The sequence below is a fragment of the Pogonomyrmex barbatus genome, unplaced genomic scaffold, assembly GCF_055798465.1.
Source record: "Pogonomyrmex barbatus isolate J1 unplaced genomic scaffold, ASM5579846v1 scaffold9, whole genome shotgun sequence".
Classification (NCBI taxonomy): domain Eukaryota; kingdom Metazoa; phylum Arthropoda; class Insecta; order Hymenoptera; family Formicidae; genus Pogonomyrmex; species Pogonomyrmex barbatus.
In genome coordinates, this window is record NW_028297193.1 from 1,346,738 (window position 1) to 1,366,110 (window position 19,373).

At 34.5% G+C, this 19,373-nt stretch overlaps 5 protein-coding genes across 10 annotated transcripts in view; 2 read left to right on the forward strand and 3 right to left on the reverse strand.

The window, feature by feature from the left end:
* LOC105428877 (colorectal mutant cancer protein) overlaps nucleotides 1-1,221 on the forward strand; it is a 40,796-nt gene extending 39,575 nt beyond the window's left edge. For all 5 annotated transcript variants that reach the window (XM_011641449.3, XM_089084757.1, XM_089084756.1 and 2 more), the window contains one exon: nucleotides 621-1,221. In XM_011641449.3, the coding sequence (XP_011639751.1) occupies nucleotides 621-728 (108 nt within the window). In that variant the 3' untranslated portion in view covers nucleotides 729-1,221. The remainder of the gene's footprint in view (nucleotides 1-620) is intronic.
* Nucleotides 28-307, reverse strand: LOC112552759 (ubiquinol-cytochrome c reductase complex assembly factor 5). The gene has a single exon (XM_025218698.2). The coding sequence runs from the start codon at nucleotides 247-249 to the stop codon at nucleotides 28-30; it is 222 nt and encodes a 73-aa protein (XP_025074483.1). The 5' UTR covers nucleotides 250-307.
* On the reverse strand, nucleotides 1,179-2,803 carry BCAS2 (BCAS2 pre-mRNA processing factor). Of its 2 annotated transcripts, XM_089084810.1 has the most exons (4): nucleotides 2,785-2,803; nucleotides 2,312-2,419; nucleotides 1,777-2,042; nucleotides 1,179-1,705 (listed from the first exon to the last, which is right to left on the reverse strand). In XM_089084810.1, exons 2-4 carry the CDS (start codon nucleotides 2,384-2,386, stop codon nucleotides 1,312-1,314), a joined length of 735 nt encoding a protein of 244 aa, XP_088940936.1. In that variant the 5' UTR covers nucleotides 2,387-2,419; nucleotides 2,785-2,803; the 3' UTR covers nucleotides 1,179-1,311. The 2 variants fall into 2 exon arrangements, with proteins under 2 accessions (XP_088940936.1, XP_011639754.2); XM_011641452.3 differs by lacking the exon at nucleotides 2,785-2,803 and having other exon boundaries at nucleotides 2,312-2,471.
* Nucleotides 2,804-2,909: 106 nt separating this feature from the next.
* wap (DDB1 and CUL4 associated factor wap) lies at nucleotides 2,910-6,111 on the forward strand. Its single transcript, XM_011641437.3, has 4 exons — nucleotides 2,910-3,286; nucleotides 3,997-4,282; nucleotides 4,363-4,912; nucleotides 5,008-6,111. The coding sequence occupies exons 2-4, from the start codon at nucleotides 4,030-4,032 to the stop codon at nucleotides 5,240-5,242; spliced, it is 1,038 nt and encodes a 345-aa protein (XP_011639739.1). The 5' UTR covers nucleotides 2,910-3,286; nucleotides 3,997-4,029; the 3' UTR covers nucleotides 5,243-6,111.
* LOC105428869 (transmembrane protein 205) lies at nucleotides 5,868-18,462 on the reverse strand. Its single transcript, XM_011641436.3, has 4 exons — nucleotides 17,246-18,462; nucleotides 7,826-8,019; nucleotides 7,493-7,656; nucleotides 5,868-7,291 (listed from the first exon to the last, which is right to left on the reverse strand). The coding sequence occupies exons 1-4, from the start codon at nucleotides 17,530-17,532 to the stop codon at nucleotides 7,004-7,006; spliced, it is 933 nt and encodes a 310-aa protein (XP_011639738.1). The 5' UTR covers nucleotides 17,533-18,462; the 3' UTR covers nucleotides 5,868-7,003.
* Between the last annotated feature and the right edge of the window lie 911 nt (nucleotides 18,463-19,373).

Genomic DNA, 19,373 nt, shown 5'->3' on the forward strand with positions numbered 1-19,373 from the left:
TGTCCCAATAGAAACTTAATACAGAAATTAGCCTCGCTGTTCCTGTCGCAGTCTTTCTTCCACCAATTCCTCCACTTTCCGGCGTTTGTATGTCTTGTAGAAGTTAACCTCTCCTACGTGCCAGTGAATCATAAAATATTCCAAGGCGGCTCCGGCGACAAAAAATAATGGCAGCAATCGGTACTCGCCGAGCACTTTTCCTGGCAATTTTTTATATAATTTTCTAAATTTCGCTCTATAAGGTGACATCGAGATATCTAAACTTTACTCGCCAAACTGTTCCTGCTAGCTGACTGCTGCCATATTGAATTGCTTTGATATGCACGCATGTGCGCTGTGCGTGAATGCTCCCTTCCCGAACATTACGTAAACGTCCGATTTCCAAATTATAAAAGAAAGAAAAGACTATTTCATATTTATATTATAACATTTTAAAATATTTTATTAGATATTTTAATAAAATTTGTCTATAAATATATTTAACATTAAATATTAGGATTAATAAATGACATCAATTTTTTGATAATATCGATAATTGTTCCATGACTATCATGATTTTTAGAATAAATTTTAAAAGAAAATTCTCCCAGTTTACCGCAATTATCAATTTTCTGTCACAGGTAAAAACATTGAAGCAACGGATAGCTTTGTTGGAAGAGGAATCATTGGGTTATAAAGGAATGGCATTGCAGTCTCAAAGTTCTGGTGCCAGCGAAACGTCCTTATGACAGTTGAGTGATTAAATGGCGAAAGTAAGACGTAACAGTGCAAACTTAGTAATCCAATAGTCACTCTTAAACATCTTTCTTGCTGTCGCGAGAATGTAGGATTGAACACAAAATGGAAATCGAACTCACACACGTATTTTTTTACACCGAATAGTCGAAAGGCGCTTAGCTATTCGCTTTGTAATATCATGATATATATTGCTGCTGTCCTAACAATAAAACGAAAAAAAAAAAAGAAAAAAAAAGAGAGAGATCCAACTGGGCCTAGGTAATGTGTGCAATGTGTCGATACACAAATGCAAAACAGCCTTCATAAAGCAGAATTTTCAGCACATCGTAAATTACAAAATAGTTAATTAGTTGTGTTTCGCTATCGGTTACAACAGTGATAATCGCCATGTACATATGTATATTGTAAAGGCATAAACCACAAGTGTGATACGTGTAAACTATAATGAAATAAACTGTGCTTTATTATAGATATCCCCCAGAATGCGTTCACAAATACTTACTATAAAATTGTTGTTTCGTATAAATTACTTATTTTTACTTATCAATATATATATATATACACAAAAATTCATTAAACGTCCTGATTCTCCTGCTGCTGTATCTGCAACGCCATAGTTTCTGTGGCACTATTTTCCGGTATGTCTGGCCCCTCCTCTGCTGGTACATCATTGATCTCCACAGCTTCTTTATTCATCATCATTTTTTGCATCTCCTCTTCTAGGTGCACACACGCCTGTTCGATCTCGTAATTTTTCGACACCAAACCGACCCATTGTGCCTCGAGTGCCCTCAATTTATCACCTCCTTGAGTCTGCATTGACTTCCTCTGCCAGTTGACCTCCTGAATCTTTTTCCTTAACATTTGTAGTTGCTTCTGAGCCTGACCCACCAACTGAACTAATACCTCTAAATAAGATTTCCATGCTTCACAGCCATAATCCATCATCAGTTCCAAATTACAGATTCTAAAATTGTACAAATATATAGAAGATAGTATAGAAATTAAAAAAGAATAGCCAGCGAAGTCTTTGTCTACCTAGTAGCCTGATGCTCCAATTGCGCACTGCTGTTTTCTACACTTTCATTCCATGCGGCTAAATCATTCAACTTGCCAGATGGAGGTGGTGGCAATTCGTAACGTTTCATACTAAGCACTTCCATTGGCAAGCGATTCTGCATTCTCTCGAATTCATGCTTAAGTACTTCTGTTTCAAAGGCAGTTATACACAGAGGTGGTAGATGTTCCAGATAATTTTTCGTTGGTCTGTAACGGCGTGTTTCTTCTTCCACCATCGCCAATGCCTGAAATATAATTCGAGCTCCAAATTCTTTGCGAGATAAAAGAAGGACACATACTTTTCCCTATCAGATCATTTTGTTAGATGACAAGAAAAAGCAACACGAGAAAAACTGCAAAAATAATAATCAATACATCAATAAAAATCTAAATGTATATAAATTTATATAAGTATGATTAGGTATAACATCTCGCCGGAAATATTAATTTTATTTATTCTGTGTTATACACATGCTTGATATTTTATTGTAAAAGAAATATAATTTTCATTTACCGCTTCTCGCACTCCCGGTTCATCGTATCCTTGATCGATATAGGGCAGAGCATCAACGATTACTTCTCCAGCCATAATGTGTCAAAATAAGTTGGGTCCTGTAATTTCCTGTAAATAATTTATTCTTTGAATAACCTATCAGGCGTTACGTCAGAGAATAAAAAGTATAAAGAGATCGAACTGCAAACGAATATTTACAACATATCAAAATAATATCAAATTATTTTAAATAAAATCATATAAGCTACAAAATAAAAATATTACAAATATAATTATTTAAAATTATAAAAAAATGTTAATAGTTAATTTTAGTTCTTAAATAAGAATTTGAACATTGCCATTTGCAAATTAAGTGTTATGTGTTTTTTTATAATATTAAAATCAGTTTAGTTTTTATTAATGATGCAATTTATTAATAAACAGATGATTAACACCTAAATACGTAAACGTTGTTGAATTAAATTTGTTTTAACCTGAAAATGCGGACAATGTCCAAACCGACTCTACTGCGTTCTGAAACTCATCAAAAGAAAATCAATCTCGTCCACAGAGGATGTCTTATCTTATGAAATGCATTCCGCGGAATACACAGTGGTGTTTACTTTTATCAGGCACAGTGAAACGCTACTCCATCCATGGGGTTTCATGCATTTTCATGCACTTTTAGTTTAAGTGGAGAAAGCTGCGACTGAGATTCGAGATTTGTAAAGAGAATTCGGAAGAACTCACTGCTGCATTCTATTGCCACTTTCAAAAGTGCATCATTTTATATTCGAAATACTAGTTACGTTCTTTCAGGATTTTCCGAACTGTGCACTCTCCCACGGTTTTTTTTTATTGCAAAGACGCGTTGCATACGTGGATTCTTTTAAGTTTTTCAGTCCTGTTTGTTCCAGCGATACGATGATCACGGAGCTTTAAATTCTTGTCAGTCAGATTATTCTCGGTGATCATTACCCCGCGTACAATTTTCAGGTTAGTTATAAATGTATATTTATCGGCTGTTTTATGTTTATCAATGTAGATTAACTTTAATCTCGATTTAATTTATTTTTTATCTTTTTTTTGTAAATGTTAATGAATTTTGTAATTGTTAATGAATATCAATATCATAATTCAAGTAGTAATATCCAAAGATATTTATTACTTGAAAAAAGGTGAAATTTTTATCTTTGAAAATCAGAGATTTTTAGGAAATTTTATCGAAAATCTCAGGAAAATTTTTGCAAACTTTTAGATTTTAATTCTGTTTTTCTCTAGAAAGATTATTTCCTTAATAATTTTCTCTTGATGCTTGAAATGTTGATAATCAGTTAACTCTGATGAATTGAATGCATTATAACGGATTATATGCCAGTTTCTAATATTTCTTTTTGATAATTATTTGAATGTGATATTCAAACCTTAAATGATTTTTCTTTGTGATTATATAATTAAGACACATTAAAAAATGCATATAATAAAATGAATATATTCTAAAATTGCATTAGAAATTTTTTTAATCTTATTTGGAATTTTGACTAAAATATTGGAAAAAATCTGGAATTCTCAGAGAATTTTTCATAATTTAAATATTTTTTATTTAAGATTTAAATAAATATCTTGTTTTAATCTATTTAATAAGAGAATGTATTTTTTTATAAAATATTTTCGAAATTACAAAGTTAACATTAAATAATCTTCAGTATAACAAGGAACATAAATATTGAGGCATAATTATGGCTATGCATACCGTACCACCAAAACGGAAAGAAATCTACAAGTATGAGGCACCATGGCCATTGTACAGTATGAACTGGTCAGTCAGACCTGACAAGAGATTTCGTTTAGCATTAGGAAGCTTTGTAGAGGAATACAACAACAAAGTACAAATCGTCTCGCTCGATGAAGAAACGTCTGAATTCAGTGCTAAAAGTACATTCGAACATCCTTATCCGACTACGAAAATTATGTGGATACCAGACAGCAAAGGTATTTATTTATTTAAGTTCTTTTTTTTATCAATTGCTTTAGACTTTGTCACATTAATGAAATAAACGAATATTGACCAGGTCTGTTTCCTGATCTTCTGGCCACATCCGGCGATTATCTGAGGGTATGGCGCGCTGGCGAGCCCGAATCTCGTTTGGAGTGCATTCTGAACAACAACAAGAATTCGGATTTTTGCGCGCCGCTCACATCTTTTGATTGGAACGAAGTAGATCCGAATTTAATCGGGACTTCTAGCATAGATACTACCTGTACTATTTGGGGATTGGAGACAGGGCAGGTTCTGGGTAGAGGAATGGTCACCGGTCACGTGAAGACGCAATTGATCGCGCACGACAAAGAGGTGTACGACATCGCGTTTAGTCGCGCTGGTGGTGGCCGCGACATGTTTGCCTCTGTCGGCGCTGACGGGTCCGTGAGGATGTTCGATCTACGACACTTGGAGCATTCGACGATAATCTATGAGGATCCGCAGCACACTCCACTATTGCGATTAGCGTGGAACAAGCAGGATCCCAATTATTTAGCTACTGTGGCGATGGACGCTTGCGAGGTCATTATTCTAGATGTTCGCGTGCCGTGCACGCCAGTTGCAAGATTGAACAATCACAGGTTAATATAAAAATGGTTTAATATGAACCATCTATTTTCAGTTACGACTGTTACATACAACTTACGTTGATTAATTACGCTCCTTTTGATTACAGAGCTAGCGTTAATGGAATAGCCTGGGCCCCGCATTCGTCCTGTCACATTTGCACAGCCGGCGATGATCATCAAGCTTTAATCTGGGATATACAGCAAATGCCAAGAGCGATAGAAGATCCCATACTCGCTTACACTGCTGCGGAAGGCGAGGTCAATCAGATTCAATGGGGTGCCACGCAGCCCGATTGGATAGCCATTTGTTACAACAAAGCGGCTGAGATTCTCCGAGTATAAATGAGAAATCTTTATCAATTTATTTTATACCGAATTGATATTTGAATAGACATTATTAAAATTAATTTTTTTATTACCGATGCATAAGATATATATTCTATTCCGGAAAGAATAATTAAAACTTGATTCGATGCGTTTCGCAATTGTACATATGTTAAATATCTTAACTTAATAATATTAAGGATTGTTTCTCGTGATTATGGATACTTAAATCATGTCAATACATAATTGTTCATACATTAATCATTTAAATGTCATTCTGAAATTAAGGAAATAGTTTTATGACTATTATTATAGCGATATCAGATTGAATTTTTAGCATAACATAACATTAATTAGTTCACAGAATATGTGATTACATGTTGTGATTACAATTTTTAGTATGTAATGTACAGATTTTTATATAGATGTAAATTTTTTATATATAAGAATATTTGTAATGACAACTTATGAATATATATATATACGACTGTATCGTCACTGATAGAAATATCAAACTCACAATTTAATTTAAAAAACCTTTATCATATAATGTTTATTGATAATTCAAAACGTATTACGCAAAGCTATTCGATTAGAGTTGATATCTGTGGGAAGGTATATCAGTAATTAATAAAAGTAAAAATTACAAAACCAATATATGCATATATTATTATATGAGATATGATTACAAATGTTAAATGAGCAAAATGCAGTTATTTACAATGAACTGCGTTACGAATTTGTAGATCAGACAATTAGTATAAAGTGATTGTGCGACGATTCATTCCTTCATTTTTACATATACTGATATCACTGCTACATTTATATCTATATCATTTTTTTTAGTGTGCAATCTTTACTAGTTGAATAAATATCATTAACTCTGATACAGAGTAAACAAACTTTTATTGCCTTCAATGTAATAGCAACGATTCGCGAAATATGTCGCTATAAAATATTTTTAACAATTTTTAAGCATTTTATTAAACAAGCCACGATTTTCCGTACTTGAAATACTTTCTAATCTAATCATTAATACATTTTTTTAGCGGAGTTTAATTGTTCTCACGCTTATATAAGAGAAATACGCTTTGGCAAAAATTTATGCCTTAAAGCTTTGAAAAAAATATATATAAAAATATTTTATATATCTATCCTAAGTCTCATATTTTCGTCCGAGATATCTATTATTTACATTAGAAGCATCGAATTATCTCATGCCAAATAAATTATCTCCATTCAATCTCTAGACATTCTCACAAATTGCATGCACGCGTTTCGCACTTACTTTCAGCAATAATTTATACATACCAACGAATTATAAGCAGATCATATTTGTGAGAAATGTTGCTGATCTTTTACCTTCGTCTCAACTTGATTCTCTCTTGAATCAAGGGCTCCCGGCTAGTGCTCTGAAGATAAGTCACAATGTGACTTATGTCATGCAAATAATTATTGTCTATTCTGATCTGAATACTTATTCTACTAATATAGAATAAGTTCAGACTACTAGTACTAATATATCTCGATATCTTCGAAGTTTTAAATTCAAGGCAGCTGCATTGAAAAACTCGTTATACAGTCCAACTTGTTGCAAGTAACTTTAATGGCAGGAAAAATCACATCTTGCACCATCAGGTCTGAATACTTTGGTGCATTTAGACTTTCGTTACTACCGTACGAGACACGTGCTTTTCTCAAAGTTATTCTCTAGAATCTATGCTTTCCTTTCGAGAATCTCTTTGAGCTCTCGAACGAATGCACGTACAAATTTTATTGTTATAGAGCACACAATTTGCTCGCTATATAATAAAGATGAAGCACCGTGCACGCCATAGTGAGCATGTTTCCCATAGCTATACACACGTGCACTCGGCGGAACGCTTGATGGATCTTCAAGTAATGCGGACAATTCTTGAGCGGTCCTGGATTGTGACGGCCAATCTCATTGCCGACGCCTGCTGCACGTTCAAAGTTGTGTTTCGTCACGATCAGCTGGAGAAGCGGGGGTGTTAAATAGAGGCGTATCAGTAGCTCTAAGAAAAAGGCTCCGGACATCGCGCCGACCTACATATAACACAAATTTTTATTGTTATTTCTCTCGGAATTTTTATTACAAACTTGAAATGAAATGAAAAATTAATTTGCAGAAAAAATTAAATTATATCAGTCATTTTTAGCTATATAATTAAAGTGTATTTTATTAAAATATTATAATACAAAAGCAAAATTCATATTTCTAATATGAATAATAATTTTATTGTCTACTTGAACGGCAATTTCGGTGTCCCATGTGTGTGTCGGATGATGCTTGACGAATATGAGGAGCGTGGTGAGACTTAAACACGCGTTAATTGTAAAGTATCTCGGGAACAGGACTCGCTGCACCTCACCGAATGCATGTCGTGGCAGTGCGAAGTATAAGGATAGACCTGCAAAAATAAATGCGTGATTTCAGAGAAAGTCAATTATAAAAATCCAAATCGAATTGGAGAACGAAGAGGCTCGAGGAATTATTTCGTTCTTACATACGTACATTTAATTTCTTGATAAATATATTATTTATTTTTTTTTTTTTTTTTTATATACGAATATACATACCTGATACAAAAGTCATCCAAATTTGAGCTCCAAAATGTACGACGAAGGATGCGAGATAAATGAAAGATGTCATTCTTGAGTGAGGATGGCCAGGGACCTGTACCCTTTCCTTGATAGGAAAAAGAACCGATGTGACGAACAAGACTGCGATAATCATGATCACGTGTGCGGGTTGCGTCGTGTAAAAAAGAATCCTGCAAAAAAATAATTGCAAACTTGGTAAATCTTGGTGCCTTTCGTGGAAATAATTTCGTAAAAAAAATACCAATTAAGAAAAATTTCGAATTGATCGAAAAATTTGAAAATGTAAATTTTCATCTTTTCATTTTTTATCTTTTCATCCTTATTTATATAAGTTAGATTCGATGAAAGCCAGATCTCTTCTTTCTTACATATATTGTTATCGCCGATTTTATTGGAAAATTCTGATAACCCATATACTTTTTTTGCGATATGCTATCATCAGGCAAGGAAACCACTCTGCGTATCTTAGCTTAATTAGATAATTCGTAAAGTACCTTGAACTATTGATTCACACATAGACTCGTGACACGGCCGCGATATCAGCAATCGAATTTTTGTCACGTGCAATTTTCCCCGTTAGATAATTCAGAGTATGTCTCATTTAACATACTGATTTATGCGTGTGCTGTAACATGACGTCAAAGTCAAATAAATCCGTCGAGACTAAAGGCAAATGCTCTACTCTACGTTTGCTGCCAATATAAGCAATCATGATTGACATCCATATAGATTCGTTTGCATTTCGTCCTCAATTGAATCAGAGAATTTCATTTCGCGAAACGATATATTTATGATATATATTCAAAGTGTGTGTGTGTATATATATATATATATATATATTCAAAGTTGGATAGCAACTTAACAAATTTAAGTAATAAAGTGAAAAGATTAATAACATTTAATTTAAGTTTCTAGTTAATTCCAAATAAATTAACTCTTAACTTCAACTAATTATTTTTTAAAACACATTAATTTTAATTTTTTAATTTTTAGCCTCATATTATGATTTTTATTTTTCATATCATATTTGTTCCAGTATTTAAAATAATTCAATTTAAAAAAAAAATGACAACGTTACAGCTTAATATAAATAACGTTTTTTAAAATAAATTTTTAATTCAACTCGAATTAATTTACTTTTAATTAAATTAGTTTTTTTATTCATGCAACTTTTAATGAAAAACCTGAATTGATTTTATAAGATTATTAAGTTTAACTTAAAATTTAAGTTAAAAAAAATTTCACCAATCCTATCTATCATCTGCTTATAACTTATATCTGTTATCGTCAGTTTGCTGTGACGCGAGATATCAGAATTGCATAAAGAGATAGACAACTATTTCTTAAGACATTTCTATTTCTAAGAAAGTTGGGAGGAAAGTTGGGGTAATCGAGTATAACTATTATTGCACGAAAAAAACTGGCTTTCTGAAGTATTTAAAAATTTAAACAGATGTGAAAATAATTATATCCATCGAAAGAATTGTGTAAATCGTTCAAATTGGTTGTCAGAACATAAAAAATTATCGTTAAGCGTCTCATAAGTATTTCAACGACCCGACAAAATAACTTTCAGATCTGTATCTTCGTTCTTTGCCAACTTCTTAGTTCCTACCGTATATTCATATTCCATATGACGCAAAAAAAAAAACCGTTAAAAAGACAACGTGAGAAACTGGAGAATTCGTTAATAAATTTCATCAGACATTTCCTGCTGGGATGAGACAGGCGTGCGCTTGTGGCATATTAAAGACGATAAAAAAGAAATAATTTCTTTACGCACACATGTCACATGCGTGTATGCGTATACTTGCGTGACTCTTTCGCGAAATTCTCCGAAGTATTTTGAACAATTTATGAAGAACGATATTGAAATTGAATATCTCGAGGTCCTGTTTTTTGCAGCAAGACGAAAATGCAGACAGAAAGAACAGTTTTGCTGAAGTATTTGAAAATTTGATCATATAAAGATCTGAAAATAATTTTGTTGACTCATCAAAATAATTATGTTTAAACTGATTGAGAATATAAAAAATTTTTGCAATGTTGTTTTATATCATCATGTTGAATCGTTTTATTAAATCAAATTCGTATCTAGCCCAATTTTTAGATATTTCGGCAAAACTATTTTTTTCCATGCTCGTTATCCTAGATAAAATTGTATTTAACAAAAAGTGAAATATATTTAAAATATTTCCATTCTTATATGACACGAAACAAAGCAACCGTTTGTCTTGTTACGAGAATTAATTCGCGTGACTTAATCCAGATATTAAGTGCAATTAAGTGCAATTTGACGTGACAAAGCACGAAATTATCGCTTGCGACAGTTTTAATCGTAACCATATTTGCTCATCAATCGTAAAACAAACAAATAATTACGTATCCATATCTTCCAGGGTGTGAAATTTTTTTTTTCATTTGCATCGTTAATTAATCGATAAGGAAGCATTTTTAAAAATTTCAGATGGCCCAGACATAATAAACGGGAATAAGGAATAAAAAATTAAATACAAAAAATTAGAAACAAAAAATTGTTTTCAATCAATAAAAGAACAATCTTGCTATTTCTTGCTTGTGTAATTAAAGCATAATCTCATATGTCGAAGTTTGATTTTATGCTTAATTCTTTTCATTATTCCTTTCATTGTATTCAGCTCCTAAAGCAACGTAAGAAGCTCATCAACAACATTGTTACATGTCATTGAATAAATAAGTTTGTATAATCGTTGCCCGCGCAATTTACGCAAGAGCGTCAATATGCGCGAGGCAAACGTAAGACATGCTCTCGCGATGGGAAAAATTTTTTTTCTCTCTCGTTAACCAGAGATAAGAGGGCCGCCGTGAATCAATACAGGCGCGTTTCATCCTTGGACTAATTTTACGTTTGCGAATAAAATCACGAGGGTTGCGCAGCTGTCGCTCGCAAGGAGAAATTTATCTCACCGCTCCGAGCGCTCCGACTAACGTTTCTCGATTGACCCGATAAGAAACATCTGTGACAATACGCTACACGCGAGCGCATTTTATTGCCGATTCTCTTAAAGTGTCGATTAATCGACGAGGTCGGCTGGAAACTATCGGCGAGACGATTCGCGCATGTCCACGGATCTCCTCGCACGATTATTAAGTCAAAATTCGATATGGGCAGCTGCGCGCGAGGCGAAAATTTTTGCCCATCATGCATTTTGCCCATCGTGCATTTTGCGTCTTACATTTTTCCTGTCCCGACGCATGTTTCTTAGTTCTCTAGTTTTAATTATTTTTGCAATATAATGCAATCAATGCATACTCAAGATGTACGTTTCAAGAAAGATATCTCACTACGTCACAGGAGGATTTGATTGGCGAGGTTGAGGAGGTTTATTTGCAGATTGCGCGAGAATCTGCAATAGCGTATTTACCCAACACATATCTTGCAATCTCCCACCAAGTATGACAGTTTTATTATATCTTCTTTTTTTATTATATATCTTCTTTTTACCCTTGCCCTTCCTTATTTTACACAGATGCCATATATGGAAAGAACAGTTTAGCTTAAGTATCTAAAAATTTTACCAAATACAGATCTGAAAGTAATTTTATTTGTCCATCAAGTCATTCAAATTGATTATTAGAATTATAAAAAAATTTTATCATCATATCTAAGCGTCATATCTAACATAATTACTTTTGATGGTCTACGCTTATTAATCAAATCTGTATCCAGTCAAATTTTTCCTCAACTTCAGCAAAATTGTGCAATCTTCACTTCGCCTTTCCTCTGATTTTCTGCTTTTCCGATCGTTATTATTAATTTTTTTCTAATTTCCCTCATTTCTTTGAGTTCATCGAGCGGAAGGAAGCTCTCTTGTCTATTTAAAATAGTACTTCCGCTGCGGCAGGATTCGCGAAAGGGAGAATCGGGGGGGAGAGGGGAAGGGGGACTTAGATCCGGATACACGGCCGTAATTCGACGTGCCGGACGAACGTATGCGTGTGCGAATATGCACGTGTAGGTGCACCGAGCCGAGCCTGGCATTATCAAGTGGCACGGGGAAACGTGCGAGATGGCACGCACGACTCGCCGCGTAGCTTAGATGCGGCCGCGGCCGCATTAAACGGCCCGTCAAATTGCCTATTGCCGATTTTATTATTTTAACGACGACGCGAAACGATACGCGCGAACTCTCTATTGCACCGCATCCGGTAACTCCGTTCCATCGCCATCAAACACCGCCATCATCGATCTCAAGATGTAACCCGATTCCACATAAACTCGCCTCAAACTATATAGCGATAAATAAATATATATTGCATCAATTTTGCAATATGATAAAATTGAATTCAGTATAATACAAATGAGGAAACACCTAAAATACAGAGAGAAGAAAAGAAGAATGGAATGTTGTTAATCGTTAGAAATTTATCGTTCCGGAAATTTTTTTACGTTATACTGAAATATTTAAAAAATTTTACCAGATGCAAGTCTGAAGATAATTTGTCAGACCATCTAATTAATTATGCAAAATGCTTAAACATGATGAACGTATTGCAAAATTTGTTTACATGCTAACAACCAATTTGAACAGTCTACATATAAATATTTAATTTTGGTCCAAGAAAATTAATTTCAGATTTTTTTTTTAGCCAAATTTTTAGATATTTGAATATAAAATTCTGTAAATTATATTAGATTAATACGAGCAGAGTGTGCTCGTATATGACGTACGCAAATTACTAATTAACGAGCAGATTGCGGAAGACGAGTAAAAAAAATTTTGACGTGCATTTTGGGGCGTGCTTCCCTAATGGAAACACCGGTTGTGCGGCGCAACGAAACGATCGGACGTCGCAAAACGAACGAGACATCCATTTGGTTACCGCCTCGTTCGCGGATTCTTTGAAGATGCGAGAGGTGCCCGTCGTGGCGAATTGCCAGCCGCACGTTCCGACGTGGCAAGTAGAACAGATGTTGGGTATGCCCCCGTGGCATAAAAAAATTCTCGTTTGCTTGTCGCTTAGAACGAAATTTCTATAAAAAGAAATCCTTGAGATCTCCTGACGTAGTGTTGACCAGTTGTCGTATGACCGACTATTACCAATACTCTGATAATATCAGATTATTGATTAAAATCAAAGAGCGCAAGGAGCAATTTCCAACACGATTTCATTTTAATCGTAATTCATATATTAACGATATCCAACGGCGCAATATTTTCGTGTAATACGATAATACGAAATTTGTCATATATCATGAGACATAAATATAAGGCATTTCTCTCTCTTTCTCTCTCTCTCTCTCTCTCTCTCTCTCTCTCTCTCCCTCTCCGATTGGGAGTCATTAAAGAGCCGTCATTTTGCGAAAGTAATTGTCAGAGACGATTAATCAATTTCAAGGATGCATTTTACGCTCGAATAATCGATCAACGGACCGGGCCATTTAATAAGGAACATTTCGCCGAAATATATTTCCTACGCCTTCGTGCATCGCGAACAAGTTTCTGAGGCCGCTCCAGGCGCCCGGAGTCTGTAATTATGTCTTTTTTATTCGAGTCGGGTTGCGAGCCCGGATTGCGAGAATGCGTGCGAATATGCAATTTCAGCGCGAGAGGAAGTCCATTATCTTCCATTATGCTTGTGCAAACAGTGCAGAATTACCGGCGCCTTGCGTGTGAAAAGTGCAGGCATTATGTATTCAGCTGAAAATGATGACAATGTAACAATTAATACGATAAAATCTCGACAAGAAGTTTTATCTGCTCTTAAAACCTTTTAGTAATCTACAGCAGAAATCATATATAATTCACTTCTTGTATCAAATTTTCGTACAAAAAAATGTGATATAGAATGTAATATAAAATTGCAATAAAGTGGCCTGGACCATCGAAAATATCATCTGAAATATCATTGATTCAAATCGATTTTATAAAAAAAATATGAATTTTATTAGAGACATCATTTATAAAATTTTAATAAATAAATAGAACAAGGATTTTCAAAATAAAAAAAAAATAGAAAAAAATGAACAAACCGGATCAGAATCAAGCACGATAATAAACACACAAAAGTAAAAATTACAAAATTATTATTAATTTTGTAGACTTTAACTTTTGCGCATTTATTATATTATTGCGTGCTTAATTCTAATTTGACTACTTTTTGTATTAATTCTTCTTAACACTTTAATAATATTCGACTTATATAAATGAGGGCTAGGGCAAAAACAGCTGTAAAATATAAATATCCGAAGAGAATGCGGAACGTGACCGAAAAGAAGATTGATGAATCTGCTTAGGGAGGATCACACAGAGAGTGTGAAAAAAGCTCGAGGTTGCATGTAAACTTTCCGCTCACGCGTCTTTTGTAAGAATGCATTGTTCTCCATTCGTCCGTCTTTATTTTCTATAGAGAGAGCGTACGATCGCATGACGGACAGTCATCGATCTCTCGCACGAGACACACGTCGTAAACACATAATCATTATTTAACGGTTGTGTCCAGATAATTACAGACACGCGGAGTTAATGCCCGGAATAATTACGGATTAAAGAGGGATTTACTCGGATCGTGCAGCCCCTCCAACTACGCGTGGAACTCGGTTACTCGACAAAAAGTGGAATTATTGGAACCTGTGGAATTATTGGAGCATTACGTTATCGATGTGTTAATCTGTCGAATTAAGTCTGTGGATTTACGGGATCCGTAAAATTTTTCCATCCTTAAATTCACGACGTGGAAACTCAATTGTTCTTAAAATATCGAAGAAACAAAAAAAGACTAGAACGTCCTCGGGAAGGAATATACGCACTCAGATCCGAGTGAAAACTCTTGACGAAAATAGTGCATTTGTGACATTTAGAATTTACAATTTTTTGCATTTTTTGATAATGCACAATTTAAAAAGACAAATATCTCCGCAAATCTAATTTTTATAAAAATCTACGTATAAAAATATTAAAGGAATGGAAGAAATTATAAACAGTCTTTTGCATGATAGCAACGTTGATTCCATTGTTCTCAAAAAATAAATAAATAAATAAAAAAAACATAATATACGTCACGTTTTGTTAGATATAAAAAATTGTTCGTCGGATACTCCAATCGCTGATAAGAAGATTTTTCGCGCGCAAAACCGTTAATCGGCCTGTTGTAACAACTCAAAAATAAACTAGAGACGTCAACGTGAGACAGATAAGTTACGCGAATGAAGAAGTACATATATGGGTGATAAAGAAATGCGTCATACGTTCACGAAAGATTTTTCTTGAAAACACGTAAGATTTTCAACTGAAGATTGCGCGTTATTAGCCTCGGCTTGCATCACCCGTTGATTTTATAGAATTACCTAGGATCCAATTCTAACTAAAAAAGTTTGCGAAATACAATGCATACATGCACTAATTGCATTCGTGACATAGAGATGATCTTTCCGCCAAAAAATTATAAATATATATATATATATATATATTTTTTTTTTATAAATATATATGTGTATATATATATATATAATATTATCACAGATGACTTATTTGTTTTAGTCAGAAGTATTTATCATCAATATTAATTATCAGTTATTAATTCTTATCATATATTAAAATACGTCACACTTATCTGTGATTATTAGAGTAGAATAGCAATAGCATAAAATGTAAATAATTCCCAATTTTCCACTTTTACTTTTTAGATTTCTCTTAAAAATTTAGAGAGAAAGAGAGAGAGAGAGAGAGAGAAAGTTAAAGTTTGGACTTTCTGCTAATTTCTGAAAACAATCATAGGATTATCTTCACATACGATTATCTCATCACTACAGAGACGAGAAAAAAATTAAATTAAATTATCTTTAATTGACGATGTTAATTTTTTTTCCCCGATTATCTTTACGCAGAAAATTAGATATAGATATCATGAGACTTACATTTAGGTGTAGGTTAAAAACTAATCTTTTACGTAAAGAAAAAAATTAACACTGCCTATCGTACTTTGACTTTTCATCGTCGGGAACGAACTTTTGCTCTCCAAGACATGAGATGATTCTTTATCAATATCGATATATTATACAATATTGATACACCACTACGAATAACTAACAAATGAAGTTAAGTTTGACTCTCGACATATGTTAATAGCGACCTTTCACAAAGCGTTGGGACAAACGTGTGTTATCTAAAAAGAATTATATTTCTCCCACCTTCTCTCTCCCCCCTTCGTCCTCCAAGGAAATGCGTAAAGATAGATGTAGATGTAGATTATTTCCATATGTTGTGTTATGTTACATATATATCCGCGTCCATTGATACCGATATGCGTCTCGAGTAACGAGCAATCGTGATGAGATATAACGAGAGAATGCGAAAACGACAATCGCGAAACCGACTTCCACTTGCAAGAAAGTTGCATGCGAGGACATTATAATAACTGCATCCTGCATATCTCTATATTTGTTACATGGAAGGAATACGGGTTTGTTGAAGTATCTAAAAATTTGATTAGACACAGATTTGAAAATAATTTTGTTATCGATTCGTCAAAATAATTATGTAGAACGTTTAAATATGATGATACGTAATAATGCAAAAATTTTTGATATTTCAATAATTTGAATATCCTACATAAATTTTGATGTAACGTGAAGACCCGTTGAAGAAATATCTAAAATACAGAGGCAAAAAAGAAAAAGCTGTAGAGATAAATTCTTAATCATTAAAAATTTATCATTTCGAAGACTCAACTCGTGTTTAATCAATGAATACACTAAAAGAAACGAGTTTCTTTCGAAGTATCTAAAAATTTGGCCAGATATGGACTTAAAAATAATTTTATTCGTCCATCAAAATTACTATATAAGATATAATATGTAATATTGCAAAAATTTTTTATAATCTAGCAACTAATTTGAACTACATAATTATTTCATTAACAAAATTATTTTCAAATTTATATTTGATCAATTTTTTTTTAGATATTTCGGGAAAACTATTTTTTCCGTGTATAGGAACTTCCCGACAGCAAGTCTCAGCAAGCCTGAACGTATGTAGGTCTCGTATCAAAAACCGTACGTATGCAAATAAAATAAATATACAAGACTCTCGCCTACGCAAATTAGCAAACACGAAAGATCTACCAAGGCATTACGTCTGCAAATCGTGTAACGTGTACATGAGACATCCTCACAAACGCAAGGACCTCGATCTGACTTCAGGAGCTCACGTGTGCCTAGCCTGCCTCCATAGAATCCAAATCTGCCTGTGCAGAACTGTCGCTGGTGAAAGAAAAAACGAAGTACAATCGACGAGACGAGGGTCCAAGTAGATATTTCGAAAATCGAAATATCCTCGAATGAAAAAAGAATCACCTCTTCGTTTCGGATGAATCCTTAGGGAATGAAGAGTACCGGGGAGGATAGTCTATACTCACTTGAACGCTTTGGAGCGGCGCGCAACGTTGTAGTACATGGACAGCTTTTTCAACAGCAGATTGTAGTGAGCGGTGCTGGCGACCAGGACACCATCAGCGAGGTCAGGTAAGTAGAGCGCGTCCTCCGCTTGCTCCTGCTGACGCTGCAGCTCCTCCTTCTTCAGCATCTCATCGTGAAGCTTCATGTACTTCTCCTTAGCGCGGGACAGCTTTTCGTCCTGCTTCAAATCCGTCCCGACGGATGGTGCAATCAGCTCGCTGGTCTCCATCAACGTGCGGACGCACATTGTGCCTCGTTGTCGATGATTCGTGATGCAGTCAGGCGATGATCGATTTCTATCTACTCTCTTGACCTCCGCTCCGGGTCTTTAAACCGAGACGACTGGTCGTCGAATGAAACTGCACCGTCGTCTCAGGACAATCGACTTCCTCACACCCTCCTCGTGTTGCCGATAATCCCCCTCTCGCGGTCGCTTGTTCGTACTCCACTAACGAGGAGGTGTTCGCTTCGCGCGATGACGCAGGGATTGACACAGGTTGACGAACTCGTCAGTGAATCGCGACTGCCCCAATCACGTCCGATCGTGTGTCGTGCGACCGACGTGTGCGGTCGCGGAGGGAGAGGGCGAAGGAGAGAAATTCAACGCCCGTCCTCTCTCTTTCTCTCTCTCTTACTGCCGAGTGTTCTCTCCGCCTCGATGCCGCTTCACTTTTATGTTACTCCCGCCGTACCCCCCCGGCCCCCCGCCCGCCCTCCGCGACCGGCTTGACGACGTTGCGAAAGGGTGAGACCGCGAATGAACCTTTCCCCGCTCCCTCCGCACGGCGAAGAAAGAGAGCCCGAACGGGTTTCGCTTCTCGTTTGGGAAACCGCGTTTCTCGAATTGACATTTTGAGACCGAATCTTAAGAAGTGTTTGCTATACATTAATTCCATTTATACGTATCGTTTTCTCTCAGAAAATGAATTGCTTGTACTTTCTCGGTAGAACCTGTTGATATGATATGACAAAAATTATTTTAAATAGAATTATAATCTGAAAAATCTCAAAAATTATTAGAAAGAGTAGATGCCTGTCAGTTCGCGTAAAACTATGTGATAAATACATCAAAATTATCAGACTTTAATTTCTGCTATCAATCTGTCGTCATATCTAACGCAAACACAAACTTTACTATATATTTTTGCCAAAAGAAGATATGTAGCAAGTACTTTGCAAAACAGGATATCTGGGTTATTATATATTAGAAATATTATTTCCCTTTTTTCAGAATTCGGGCAAAATGAAAAGAATAAAGAATAAACAAAGAATTAAACATGGGAAATTAGGAACATAGAATTAAACTTCAATATATAGGAAATATATGCTTCACATGTGCTTTAATACATAATTCATCAAAAAACAAAGTGTTTTTTCGTTAGTCAATAATTTTCTGTTCCTTATTCTCTTCACATTTGCTTCCTTCTTTCTTATTTCCGTTTATGTCTGAATCTTTATTTTTATTTTTGCACACAGATATGTGAATATAACACATGCGCATGTGTATTGCTTCATTTCAAAATAAATTTGGAAATATGCCACATTCTATTTGAATAATATTCTTGATTTATTACATAATGAATAATATTCTTGGCTTATTATTTATCTAGAAATTAGGCAAAAATCGAAATACGCATCTTTTAATGACTTCGAAAAAACTAGAAGAGATAAAGCAAAGTGAAGTAAACGAGTAATTAATTTAAAACTAAAATGTTATACATCTTGTATGTTTCTTAAGTCAACCAAAGTTAATCGGCGATTATCTTATCAAATAAAAATAAATTTACAAGATGCTGTAAAATAAGACCTATCACCGAAGCTGCATTAAAATAGAGAAAGTGATTTTTATCAAATTTTAATGTTTTTAATATCTTTCAAATCAAAATCCATCAGACGCAATTCAAAATTTCAATGTCAAAATTTCATGTCAAAGTCGATGTCATTACATCATTACATTATCAAAGGATTATTTTAACTCATTTAAATATTGCATTTGTTAATGTTCATTCAGATTAGCATTTGTTTGTGTTCCGTTGCGTGTCCGCATCTTATTTATCTATGCATATCTCTACCTATCTATTTTTTTAA